Genomic DNA, 14,403 nt, shown 5'->3' with positions numbered 1-14,403 from the left:
CTCTTCCCAGGAAGCCTGGGTATTTGAGAGCTTCACTCATACCAGCCCGTCTTATACAACCATCAGTCACCTAAAGCAATGGGATTCACCGGCTCTGCTCATTAGAATCACCTGAGGAACAATGTTTTGCAACATGCCAAGTCCCAGTGCCAGACCAGTTCAATCTGCATCGGAGTGTGGGCCCAGGCACTAGTATTTTTTTGAAGCTACCACAGTGATTTTAATCTGCAGCTACGCTGGAAAACACTGCTCCAAAACAGTGGTTCTGAATCTGGGGCAATTCTGCCCATTCCCTGGGAACAACATCCGGCAGGAGCCGAGGACATTTTTAATTAGTCACCATTGGGTGTAGCTGGTGGGTAGAGCCCAGGATGCTGCTAAACCTCCTAAAGCACATAAGACAACCCCTTCACAACAAAGAATTATGTGGTCTCTAATGTGGACAGTGCTGCTGCTGAGAAATCCTGCTCCAGCGAAAGAACCAGTGGGAGAAAGAGCCCACTCTTTCTATCTCAAGAGATACTCTCACAAAAAACAAGAGACAATAAGAAGCTTTCAGGCAGGAGACTTGCCACCCTGACACCGCACCCCGCAAGGCCAAATGTAGTTCTAAATGGACCTTGTCCAATAAGAGGGAAGAACGTCCCCATGTGTGCTCTCACTGGCTAGATGATGCTGAAGGGGAACATGAAGCTACTATGCCCTGGAACATGCTCAACAATGTCAAATTAAGGATAACTGAACAATGTTTTTAGAAGAAAGACGATAAAAAGTAAAATAAAGAGTAATGTTTCTTCTATGAATTTTGTTCAGTTGCTGATAACCAAGAATATGTGCCTCTATTATTAAAACTCTATTACTCTTCGACTGGATTCCTAGTGTCCCCTGGGTGGACTACTTGTAAAGAAGGGCCTGATGATCAGAGCCATCTCTGTCTGGAAGGCTAACAATGTCGCAGAGCTGTTATTGCTCAAAGAACCTGGGTCATCCACGACACCCACGACCTGGGCTGCAGAGTTCTCTGTTAAAAAGCAAAGATCTGCCAGCTGACATCTGGAAGCAAAACCCCTTGGACTCACCGTGCAAGGGAACACTTTCACTTAACAAAGTTCAGTCCAACCTCGGATTTCAATGGAGTCAAGTAAATGAATTCCCCATTCTCAAGGAGACTATCAGTTTGTATTTACAGCTAAAAGTGGCTATTCAATTACTTAATTTACAAATCTGGAATACAGCAAGTAACTTGAATGAATAGACAAATGCCTTAATGTCTAGATGTGATAAGTGTTGAATCTACTTCCTCTTTGCAAATGGAACTCTCTACAAATTGAGAAGAAATAGTTGAATAAAAACTTTTAAACAAGTAAATGCATTCATGAGCATTTTCCCCAATTTACAGGGATTTTTTTGTTTGTCTTGTCTTTGCCTGTGTTGTTTTTTAACTGGCTACTAATTTAAAAATGGCTACACAGTGTTAGAGAGTTTTAAGGGAGGAAAAACACCTAAAATTCCTCTTTGCATCCAGTTGAAAATTAAGCCAACTGTTTTAATCCAAGGAAACTCTTGGAGGTCTATTTCCTCAACTACTTAATGCAACTGAAGGCACAAGATTTAAAGATGCTCAAGGCAGAGTCAACTGAAACAGCAATTGTTTTCACTGACGTTCCTTCAGTGTGTACATGTGTGTCTTCTTGGCGGGAATGTCTGTCCTTACAAGGAGGACGGTATCCCACCACCTCTGTTTCATTCTGCCACAATGCAGACACACTTCCACTTGGTTTCACCTGCTTTTTGTTCATATAAAAACATGCAAGTACTCATCAAAATGCTCGTGTCTCACACCAACACCAAACAGAATGACTCTGCACATGACTCGGCAAATCTCCAATTTGAGAAGACCCTTGCTACTGGTTCCTGTCTGTTTACAAGTCAATGACTCAACCAAAGTGTGTGGTGATTTGTAATGAAAGATCATGTCTTACCACCCATATCAAAAACTAATTTGTAACGTCCCGATAAATACAAGCTACCAATGCCTAAGTTTACAGGCTGATGATCCATGAACATTGTGCCACTTCATTTCCCAATTAATTACTGAAATAAAAACATAATGCCAATGTACTATAAATATTCCTTGGTGAGGATATCAACTGTCAAAAGAAGATCTGTCACTTTAGAATGAGAAAAGTAAACAAAAAATGAAATATAGTAGCGTTCTACATGATGCATCAAATTTTTAACTAAATAAAATTGTTAAATTTTAAAACACATTGGCTGGAACCATGAGTTTATCTGAATCCAGGTGAGAAGTCATGATGCAGGGTCCCCTTATTGAAAGGCATGCGTTACTTTGTGACAGGCATTGTTTAAAGATTGCACCTAAAATCTTTTCTTGTGAATTAAATCCCTGGGAGAACTGCACAGCCCAGGCTGCCCACAGGCGCCAGGCAGCATCTCCCCTCTCCTGGAAAGAGTGAGTGAAGGAGCAATATGAACTGCGAAGCCCCAGCCAGCCAGGAGGCCTCCGCACAACAGGTGAACTGGCCTCTTGCTCCCTCCATCTCCCAACACAAGCAACCGATCATCCTATCTACCACCCCCCCCCCCCCGCCCGGCCCCTTTCTAGTTCCATTTGTGCTGAAGAGAACATTGGATGCACTACAAGCCCAGCTCCAGGAGTCAGTTTTCAGCACTACAAGGAAAGGGCTGGGATGAAATGGAACCCAACAGGTAAATCCCCAAGGACAATACTGAAAATTTACCCCATTGTGTCACTGCTAAAATTGGAAGCCACCACTGCTCAAAGCTGACTGTTGACTCCAGAGCAGCTTTCAAGCAAAGTGAAAAAGCTCAGATATTTTGAGTTTGAAAAAAGCCCATGGTTTATAAAACCAATCATTTTAGTTCCAACTCAACCATAAGTAACATAAAAGGACTGTGAGGATTTTTGTTTGTTTTTTAAAGAAACGATTTTTTTCCCTCTTGAGTTCAAAGTGGTTTCAGAACCAAGATGCAGAAAATTAAATCTCTTCTAAAAGGTTTAAAAACTTGGGTTTAGAGCCACTTCAGCAAATGCAGTGGATATTATGCTTTGGAAACCAAAGGAGTGTCCAAACACATCTGCACATTTTTAAAAAGGAACATTTAAGCAACGGAAGAAGATTTCTTTTGTAAGGTACGGAGTGCACTATTCAGAATACATTACAGGGAGTTTGGTAGGAGGACTGGGTGGGTTTTGAGTGAGTGGGGAAGGGATATACTTGATGCATTTTAGATGGAAAGTAAAGTTACAGAGTCATGTTAAGGCTCGCAACACAATGAAAATTCCCAAGGTCAAGTTAAGGCATATTTTAAAGCACTCAGGCAACCCAGCATCAAGTCTGTTTAGGAACACTATATTTGCTTTTAATGATGCTATTGCTTTCATAACAAATATTCATTTCTTCCTGCACACAAACTATTGACTGGATTCAAAACCCTGTTGGTCACCCGCTCCACAAGCAAGCCCCAGCAGGAAACTGCACACAACTAGGAAAACGTTCAAGTTCAAGATGGAAGAATCTTAGACTCGTTCTGGTTTTATCTTCAGTACCCCTAAATCTCACCCTGATTACTCAGGGTCCCATGGAATTATTGTTCCTCTCCCTCCCCTAACGCCTCCTAGTCCTCTCCAAGCTTCTTGGACTGATAATTGTGTGAACTAAAACCAATGGGAGGGTGGGTAGAAACCTACATCATGATTTGGGGACAAATATTAGTTTGCCTTCCACCCCACCCCCCACTTTCTCAAGTGGCTGGAACTCCCTTTATCACTCAGAACTCTCTACCAAGCTGGCCCAGCCAAAGCGTTTCCCCGGCACGTACTGACCCACCGTTCATGCCACTGTAGACATTCCGGTGATGGGGTGACACTTCCTCTTGCGCCTGCCTCCGCAAGGTACCTTCCCTGCTGCCTCCTCCGCTGCCTCCACCGCCTCCGCCCACGTGTTTGTGATCAGGGCTGCCCCCAAAATGCTGTTTGAGGTGCTCTGGGCTGGTGCCCCTGGTTCTGGGTAGATGCTCCAGGCTCCCACTGAGGGCATGTTTCTGAAGATGCTCAGGGCTCCCTCCACTGTGCCTGGCGTGCTCAGGGCTGCCCCCAGGTCTGTGCTTCTGGAAGTGTTCTGGGCTCCCGCTCAGCACGTGCTTGGGCAGTGTTTCAGGGCTGCTCCCTGGGTGCGGGTGCCTTTGCTGTTCAGGGCTGCCCTTGCACATGGGCTTGTGGTGCTCAGGGCTGGGTCCTTTGAGTGCTTTGGGGTGATCGGGGGTCCCAGAGGCCCTGGGTTTCTGTAGATGCTCTGGGCTAGTGCTCCTGTGCTTGGCGTGCTCAGGGCTACCCTCGGCCCGGGGCTTCTGCAGGTGCTCGGGGCTGCCACTGCTCGCATGGTGCTTGTGGTGGTCGGGGCTGTCGGTGCTGCCCGTGCTGGAGGTGCTGCTACCATCGCCCACATCGCGCACGCAGGGCGCCGAGGAGGCGGTGAGCTGGCACAGGCTGGCTTGGCTGTCGATGGAGCAGCGACTGCCCGCGCAGCCCGCGCCCTTCTCCTCATCCAGCAGCACGCACAGCTCCTTGAGCTCCATGTTCTCCTTCACCACCTCCTCCTGCTTCACCTCCAGCTCCTTCAGCTTCTGCAGGTACAAGGCCACTTCCTTGTGCATCACCCCCGCGGTGAAGCGACCCAGTCTCTGCCACTCCCGGGACACCCTCTTGCCTTTCTGCCTGTCGTCATCCAAGAAACAGCAGAGGTCCCTCAGCTCCTGGTTGTCCTCCTGGAGTTTCTGGTTAATATCCTGAAAAGAGAGAAACAGCCATTCATGACAGGTGCACATATGAGGCTTCCATAGGCTGACTCCTTGGAGCGAAGGAGCTAAGAATTGGTGAATTCTCTGTACTGTTTGGGGAGGAGTCGAGGAGCTGAGAGGAAGCTTCAGGTATGCAGCTGCCCACAAAAATAAAAACAACGGGTCTTAGTTATGCTCCCTGCCTAATGCTCTACGTGTATTATCCCATCTAATTTTCACCAAACCACTTAGGGAATAATGATTATTATGGTTCTTTTACGGAAGAAAAAACTGGAACTTGCAAATTTTGTCTTGTTCAAGGTCATTCATTCAGTATTTTAGTATTCAGGGAGCAGCCTGTTAATTAACAGGAAATCAGGAAAAAATAAACAAAAAACGCTCCCCAGTCCCACCTTCAAGGAAGAAAGGTGGCTGTTTGTGACTTGCAAAATGCGCAGAAGCTTGGAGCTAACAGGCTTTCCATCAGCTCCAACGAGCACTGCCTCTGTTTCCAGCCCATGACACAGGTAAACAGCCCCGATTCCCCCACTCAGAGAACAGCATAGTTGCCCTCTAGTGCCCTTTCAGCCCTGCACATGCAGCCCCCACTCGCCACACCCCCTGCACCTCTCCCAGGTGGCTCACATGAAACACAGCAATGCTGAGCTCTTGGGTCATATTCAAAGTCCCCTCCCCAAATTGCACCTCTCAACAGCAAATGCCACCTCACCTGTCCTGTTGCTCTTTATTAAGAACCTTCTCTCTTGCTTTCTACTTCTGAGCCAACTGAATCTTCTGAAATACAACTCCAAAATTTATCTCATCTCATCATGTCCATGCTTAAAACCTTTAATAGCTTCTCATTGCCCTTAGGATAAAGTGCAAAATCCTTCAAGGCTCACAAGGCTGTCAATGCCCTGGCCTGGCCTACTTCTCCAACATGAATGGTGAGTCATTGGTTCATTCACAAATATTTAGTAAGCACCTCTTATGTCCCAGGTACCAGTCCACATGCTTGCAATATACCAATGGATGCAGCAAAGACCTCGACATCCTACAGCTTTCATTCTGGTAGGAAAGACTGGCAAAGAGCAAATATAGAACATAATGTCATGTAGTAAAAAGTGCTGGGAAGACACTAAAGCAGATTAAAGAATACCAATTTATTTATGTATCTATTTATTTTACAGATGGCAACTCTACCAAGAGGAAAAACATTTCAGCAAAGGAGCAAACAGGTATTTGAGAGATGATACCAGGCAGAGAGAAGGTCAAGTATAAAAGCCCTAGGACAAATGTGGCTCAAGATGCAGTGAGATCCGCTTGTAGAAAGTGAGGTGAGCAAGGAGGCAGAGCTGGGAAAGAGGTCAGAGAGGTGTCAGGGGCCAGACAACACGGGGCCTTGTCAGCCACAGGAAGGACTTTGGGTTGCTAGCAAGCAGAGGACAGAGGAGCGACATGCTATCATTCCTTTTGTAAAGAATCACCACAGTTTTGTGTGGAAAAGAGACTGGCTTGATGGCTAGAGGAGTGCAGACAGGAAAGTATAGAAGCCCAGAGACCAGCTAGGAGGCTACTGGGCTGGTTCAGGTAGAGGGCAGTGATGGTGGTCTGGACACATGGAGGCAGTTGAGAAGGTGAGAATATGCCCTTCCCAACATGCTCTGCACCCCAACACTGGCCTTGTTTCGAGGCCTCGTGAGATAAGCCCTTCCCCTCTCTCACTTGGAATGCCTTCCCCCAACCTTCCACACAACTTCCAGGTCTTCCTTTGTTGCTCCACCACAGAAGCCGTCCCTGACCACCACTGCCAATCTGTAGGAAGTCCCCTTCTGTGCTCTACCATTACCCCTTAGACTTCAGCAAACTGTTGCACTTACTACAGTTTGTAGTCACATATGATCAAGTGACACATTTGAGTGTGGCAATTAGTCCTGTCTCCATCCTCATCAGACAAGTCATGAGGGTGGAAACCCCCCCCACTATCTATTCTTTCCCCGCTGTGTATCCAAAACAAGGCACCCCCACCGTTGATACCCGAAACCAATGAATTTCACAATTAAATTGAGCAGTCCCCATTTAGTCTCCATTCACACATATAGTAGAAAGGTAACTTGTTTCTTGAAGCACCATGGCTTGGTGGGGGTGAAACAGAGGCTGCTACCGAAGATTTCCCTGCTTTACAAACCCTGAAAACCTCCAGCTGTGACTCTTATCCAATCCAGAACTAGTGGTGCCCAGAGAGGGGACGTAATTCTCTTAAATTCAGATTGATTCCAATACCTCCCCTGCTACTGACTAGAAAAATGAACTAGAAAACATCTGCCAACCACGCCCCACACCTCGCAACAGTCACGAGACCAAAGAGGAGCGTGATTCCCAAGGCCTGAGGGAGAAGGGCATCTGTGCAGCCCAGTGTTCAACTCCAGTGCTCACTCTTGCCATTACCAACGCCTGTTTCCTTGTCTCTAACGCCCACCTATTTCTTTTGTTTCCCCTTGCCACTTTCTGACCTCAGGCCTGGCATTTCCAAAAGCCTCTCACCTGGCCTCCCTGGACTGGTCTGCCCCCACCCCTCGGTCTGCCCCTCACCCACTCCAATCCAAGCTCTCTGGGCCAGACTGATCACAAACACTCCCTGCAGGATACATCTCTCCTGCATAGCAACACACAGCACCTCCCCTTTGGCAGAGAAAAATGAATAAACGCATGGCCAGGCCAGAAAGGCTTCCTCCTGCCTTTCCACCTTTAGCTTCCTCTATGTCAGCTAACTTTGAACCCTGATTTGGTCTAGTTTTCCAGCTAAAAAATACTATCTTTTCCCTTACATGAATTTATTAGAGAAAGTCCCCTGAGAAGATTGCCCCAACCCTTGAACGGCACGTGGATTACAGCAGCACCAGGCATGAGTGAATGAATGAATGAATGAATGAAAGAAATAAGTAATATTTTCACTCTCTGATAATTGCCTGTAAGACACTAGCTAGGGCACTCATTGGGCATCATTTTTTTCTTTTCTAATGTAGATAGCTTGTGAAGGGCAGAGTACATCCCAATGTCCTTCTTGCATATCGGACACACCTGGCATGGTGCTTTGTATAGGGCAAACACCTAATATGTGTTTACAGACTGACCAACCCTTTAAAGCCCTAGGCTTGTGGTCAAAACAGAATACAGCTCCAGCTACCGAGAAAAGATTTCTTATTATTATTTGCAGCAAGTCCTGCTATGTTGCAGTGTACAATAATAACAGAATAAATTATGCCTTGACACTGATACTTTAGGGGAAATCAGAAGCCATGGATATTCTGAGAAAATAATACTAAACATAATTAATCTTTCTAAGCTTCAAAATTTATTCTACACTTAGTTCAATCCCAGCATTTCATAGAGAGTTCAAATAAATATGTTCTTCTTCATCTAATTAAACGTCCATCTGAAATTACTTCCCTCTGACGATCCAACAACTGTCCCTGGTTTCTCCAAAATGGGAAGTAAGCAGGACTTGTGCTACTGTGGGCTTCAAGGAGTTAATGCCCTTTCCAAATGGAGTGAATGAAACAAGCACTTCTCAGCATTCCACTTGGGGGAGAAAAGGATGGGTATGGGCCCATTCACTTTCCTTTATCCCAGCTTCCTCCTTCCCACTATTAGTTTTCTTGGCAATATTATTTACTTTCCAATTTTGAGCTATTTCTTTTGCCTCCTGATGAGCAGCTAAGCAACCAGCCTGATGATAATAAACTTGTGAGCCAGCTTCTTTAAATCTGTCACATCAGAACTTGGGCTTTCTTCCTCAAAACACTAAGTGCCCTTCTAACATTGCTGCAAGCCATCAGATGTTATCCTGCTGCTTAAAGTGGACCTGTAAAAGATTAAATCATCTCATAGCACACAACCCAAAGTTTTATTTTCATAAGACTCTCAAGTACTGCATCTGTGGTTAAAGAAGAATTGTTTTGTCCTTTTTCATCATTGCAGGATGGGAAATTGGTGTGTTGGGGAGAAGGAGGAAAATTAACATGCGGCAGAGACCCAGTTGCCCCAAACCTACCCCCACCTCCTAAAAATCCAGGTCAGAGAAGCCGGAGCATTGGTATGTGGTCAGCAATGCACTGACGTGGCTCTCAGGAATCCAGTTCCTTACAACATCAAAAGTCTAATCTCCTTTCTCCATCCCTTTCAGAACGACATTCCATCCAGAAAATGTGAGCTAGCCAAAGGGGAGGAAAGTCAGCCTGTTTTGACCGTTTACATCTGTATGACCTTCAGAGAGCCATTTAAGCGCAGTGACGTTACTTCAGCTACATATCATTTAATCCTCATCAATCTTCATGTGGAATTAATGTTCCCAGTTAGCAGATGAGAAAACTGAGGTTCAAAGAGGTTAACAGTTTGCCCAATCCTTTGTCTTTCCACCGCCCCACAATGCACTACCTCCTAAATGTTTAAACACAAATCAGCCAGTGGCTGCACAGAGCCACAGACCCCTCAAAGGAAAAGAACTGATGCTCCCATCTCCCCACGTCTATGGCTACAGTACCACCCAGTAATCTTGAAAATATTTAGGTCCAATTTCAAAGACAAAGGGCATAAAAGAGAAAAAAGTGTTATGGCCTTAATTACCCTAAATTTACAGTCCTCAACTGAGAATCCCAAATCATCAGGAAAAAGAAGAATCCCTTCCTTCCAGAATTATTCAGCCAGCCACATTTACAGATCTACAGATCACTGTGGTGTCCAGGGGGCTCTGAGTGGGGATGCTGAAGAGGAGGGAGAAGATTGGCCTCTCAGCAGGGACTTGGTACAGCCCCCTGGGAGGTGGGTTAGAGGTCTTGGAGATACCACCTTGCAGCTGTCCAGGGATGATACGAAGGAAAAGTAGAGGCTGTTTCAGAAAATAATCAGACCCCATCATTTCTGAACTTGATAAGGAGGTGGGCTGCAAAGTCTTTTTATGCCAGATCACAAAGCTAGACCACCAGGAGACTCCCCTGCTTGGGGTGTGACCACCTTTATTTAACTGGCCTAATAGGTATTTCTCTAAATGAGGCTAGTGGAATGAAGACCAGGCCCCCACTGCTCACAACCTGACTCACACACACAGCCAATCCAAAAAGCTAAAAGTACTTCCAAGTATTTCTGAACTATTATATCAATGCTCCGTACTATTAAGTAATTGATTGAACTCTTCCAAGCCACCTTACAGTTCAAAACATAGAAGATTAAATGGGAGGGTTACAAACTATACTTTTATTTCAACTTTGCCTATTAAACCCAGATCCTGGAGATGTGTCCCCTCCTGGTGAGAAAAATTACCATTTTTTGAAATCAAGTTCAATGTTAAACCTTCCCCTACATTATCATAACTTATTTTCACAACCCCCAGAGAGACAGTTATTTTTTAAAATCATTTTTGATTTTCCAGTTACACTTGACATACAATATTATATTAGTTTCAGGGTACAGCCCAGTGATTAGACATTATATAATTTACTAAGTGATCATCCCGCTAAACCTCACACCCATTTGACACCATACATAGGTATTAGAATATTTATGACTATATTCCCTATGTTGTACCCTACATCCCCATGACTATTCTGTAATGACCAATTTGTAGTTATTAATCCCTTCACCTTTTTCACCCATCCTCCACACCCCCCTCCCATCTGGCAACCATCAAAACATTCTCTGTATCTGAGTCTTTCTCTTCTGCTTATTCATTTATTTTGTTTTTTAGATTGAATTGTTGATAAATATGTACTTATTGCCACTTTATTGTTCATATTTTTTATCTTTTTTTATAGTCTTCTTCTTAAAGAAGACCCTTTAATATTGTAGGTTAAAGGGTTTGGTGGTGATGACCTCCTTTAGCTTTTTCTTGTCTGGGAAGATCTGTATATGTTCTTTAATTCTCAATGATAGTTTTGCTGGATAATCTTGGTTGTAGGTCCTTGCTTTTCATCACTTTGAATATTTCTTGCCAATCCCTTCTGGCCTACAAAGTTTCTGTTGAGAAATCAACTGACAATCTTGTGGGAGCTCCCTTGTAGGTAACTAACTGCTTTTCTCTTGCTGCTTTTAAGATTCTCTCTCTGCCTTTAACCTTTTGCATTTTTAGTTATGTGTCTTGGTGTGGGCCTCTTTGGATTCATCTTGTTTGGGACTCTCTGCACTTCCTGGACTAGTATATCTATTTCCTTCATCAGGTTAGGAAAGTTTCCCATCATAATTTTTTAAAAAAGAATTTCAACTTCTTGCTTTTTCTCTTCTCCTTTGGGCAATCCCATGATGTGAATGTTGGTGCACTTGAAGTCAGTCGTCCCTGAGGTTTTTTTGCACAATGCTCATTTTTTTAGATTCTTTTTTATTTTTGCTGTTCTGCTTAGGTGTTTTGTTTTGTTTTGGGGTTTTTTGCTTCCTTATATTCCAAACTACTGATTTGATTCTCATCTTCATCTATTCTGCTGTTGGTTCCCTGTATATTATTGTTCATTTCAGTTAGTGTATTCTTCATTTCAAACTGGTTCTTTTTTATGGTTTCCACGTCCTATTTTATGCTGTTGAAGTCCTCTCTAACTTCATCTACTCTTCCCCTAAGTTCAGTAAGCATCCTTATAATCAGTGTTTTGAACTCTGCATCTAGTAGATTGCTTGTTTCCATTTTGTTTAGGGTTTGTTTGTTTTTTTTCCTGGAGTTCTGTTTTATTCTTTAATTTGGGCCATGTTTCTTTGCCCCCTCATTTTGGCAGCCTCCCTGTATTTGTTTCTATGTATTAGGTAGAGCTTCTATGTCTCCAAGGCTTGGTAAAGTAGCGTAATGTAGCAGGTATCCAATAGGGTCCAGTGGCACAGCCCCCCCATTCATCCCAGCTGAGCATTCCAGGTGCACTCCCCTCCAGTTGTAGAACCTTGATTGCTATTGGCACTTCAATGGGAGGGATTTACCTTCAGGCCATTTGGCTACAAGGACTGGCTGTGACCACAGTTAGCTGTGTAGGGACCCATCCCACAGAGCAGGACTTCAGTGGGGCTCTGGTGCCCACTGAGTCTGCCCCCTGAGTGTGTTGCTTGTGGAGGTGGTTGGGTGGTGCTTTGATATGGTTTGAAGCTGCCCACTGGGTGCACTGACTCTGAGGCCCCCAAGGAAGTGCAGGCCAAGGTCTCTGCCTGTGTTCTTCCTGGAGCCACAGGCATGAACTACAGAGTGATCCACAGATGGCTGACATTTGTGCTAGATTTGGTGGTGCCCAGGAGAGGCCAAGCTGTGAATCAATGCCAGCTGCCACTAGGGCCAAGCCTAAAGCCACTTAGCAAGTAGTAAAGGACACACCAAAGCCAAATGCTGCTTGTTTGCAAAATCTCAGGAAAGTATGAAGGATGAGAGAAGACAGGCCATTATTTTGCAAAAGTCATTGGAAAAAGCTTGGGTGGAACCAAAAGTTGTTGGAGCAGGGTCTCCAGGAATCAAAAAGGCAGCGAACAGTGATAAACAGGTTGAGGGAGACTCAGATATGGCACCAGCCTGCCAATTCTGTGGTAGAAGGGCTCAGAAAAGGAACAATGGCCTCTGCCATCACTTCTGTCTGGGAAAAAGCTGTTCCTCTAACCTGGGTGTTCCTCACCCTGATGCCAAACATTTCTGTTCCTCCCCATATGCCTCTGGTGCCTTGCAAGCTGCTGTCGCAGCGCTGGAACTCAGAGGGAGTGAATCGTAGTCCATGTGCAGGCCCTTTAACAGGAATGCCTGGCATTCAGTATCACTCAGCCACAATCCCTGCTGGGTTTTGCAGTCAGAAGTTACAGGGGCTTCTCTTTCTGACACTGGAACCCTAGGCTCAGGAGCCTGGTGTGGGAAACTGGGAACCCTTGCTCCTCAGGGTGGACATCTGCAGTGGAGATATCATTCCCGATTTTCCTCCTTCATGTGTAGGTATGGGACCAGCCGGTTCCTAGTCTATATCCCTTCTACCTGTCCCAATGTGACTTGTCTTTCATATCCTTAGTTGTAGGACTTCCATTCAGCTAGAATTCAGGCTGCTCTGAATTACAGTTGTTCTGTAGTTTAGTTGTATTTTTGATGTCTGGAGATGGTTATTATCATTGCATTGTACTGATAAGTAAAATGAGGCTCTGAGAAATTAATTACCCAAGCTCATCCTCCTGGCAAATGAGTATTCTAGATACAAACTCACCTCTGAGATGATCTTCCCACTTCAGCAATCTGTCTAATCCCACAAGAGTCTGGTCCTTAATAAATTTTCTATTAGCAATGAATTAAGCCAAAGGAAAGAGTAAGCCTTGGGATTTTTCCGACGTGCGATCTCCCTAATTGCACCCACTCTAGGGGCTATATGACAGTCCATTGCTGCCATCTCCACCCAGGTGAGCATCTGACATTCTGCTCCGCCCACTCCTCTCAGCCCCAGAACAACAGAGCTGGAGAGCTGAGGCAATGAAGAAAGAGTCCACAGCGGCGAAGTGGGTGGGAGTGGAAAGGGGACAAGAACACCATGTGCCTGTAGGAATTTGCTCCCTAAGGTCCCTGTAGTGATTTCGTTTGTGTCTGGCTTCCTATAAACAAAAGCAGAACAATGAGAGGAAGGAATACCAGGAGGCACCAGCGCGCGCAGTGAGGAGAGGAAGTTTGTGGTGCACGCCCGCAGGGCGGTTCCCCGCCACCGGTGAGAGTAGCAGAGCAGCCGGCTGGGCAGACACGCTGCAGGCACCCGCACAGCTCTCCAGGGGGGAAAGAAAGTTGGGGGGGGGGGCTGGGGAAGAGAAGGTATTTTCTTTTCTTTTTCCTAGTAGCAAAGCAGGAGGGCTGGCTCAAAAAACAAGCACTAGGAACTGACACTTGGGGTACCCTTCAAAACCCTGTGCTCCCCATACTGAGTCCTTTAGTTACCCCCCTTTTCTAGATGAAATTAAAATCAAACCGGGGGTTACTGCTGGGGGGAGGGGGGGCAGGTAACCCAGATTACGCCATCCGAATTCAAGGAGAAGGAAAGCACAAGAGAAAGTAGAAAATGTAACAGAGCTGAAGCTCTTCTGCACCGGGTGATATATGCCAACTCTGCAGGTGGCGCCCGTGGCGTCTCCCTGGCCGCCCCGACTGCCCCTCTCTCGGGAACTGGCACCTGTCCTCGCATCTGCCCAGCCCGCCGAAGAAGTTGTGGAGCCAGAGCAGCCTTTTCGGATCCCCGATCCCCGACTCGCTCTGGACTGGCTCTGGAGATGCCCTGGACTCCCTCCCTCGCTTGCCCTTTCCCTGCTGACATGTATCCCAGCACTGTAACCCCAAACACAGATTTCCCTGGATTCCTGAGAAATTAAAGCTTCTGCGTACCCATCACCTCCTCCCAGCCTTTCAGCATCCTAGGCGTCCGTTCCCCGCGCCACAGAGGACTCCGCGAGAGTGTTCGACGCTGGGCGTCCTTCAAGGGAAAGAGAAGGGAAGCAAAAGCCTCCAAAGTTTGGAAAAGTTTCCAAAGGGCAGGGGATGGGGAACAGGGGGTGCTGACCTGGAAAATGGGGAGGATCACCTGTTGATGGAGGAAGGGAAAGTTAGCCTGGCCC

At 45.7% G+C, this 14,403-nt stretch overlaps 1 protein-coding gene across 6 annotated transcripts in view; it reads right to left on the bottom strand.

Moving 5' to 3' along the window:
* The window catches only part of CCDC85A (coiled-coil domain containing 85A), a 167,163-nt gene that overhangs the window by 151,674 nt on the left and 1,086 nt on the right, over window positions 1–14,403 (bottom strand). For all 6 annotated transcript variants that reach the window (XM_028517644.2, XM_028517645.2, XM_028517647.2 and 3 more), the window contains exon 2: window positions 3,873–4,830. In XM_028517644.2, the coding sequence (XP_028373445.1) occupies window positions 3,873–4,830 (958 nt within the window). The remainder of the gene's footprint in view (window positions 1–3,872; window positions 4,831–14,403) is intronic.

The sequence above is a fragment of the Phyllostomus discolor genome, chromosome 6 (genome assembly GCF_004126475.2).
Source record: "Phyllostomus discolor isolate MPI-MPIP mPhyDis1 chromosome 6, mPhyDis1.pri.v3, whole genome shotgun sequence".
In the NCBI taxonomy this organism is placed as follows: Eukaryota; Metazoa; Chordata; class Mammalia; order Chiroptera; family Phyllostomidae; genus Phyllostomus; species Phyllostomus discolor.
This window is presented reverse-complemented; position numbering and strand designations above follow the sequence as displayed.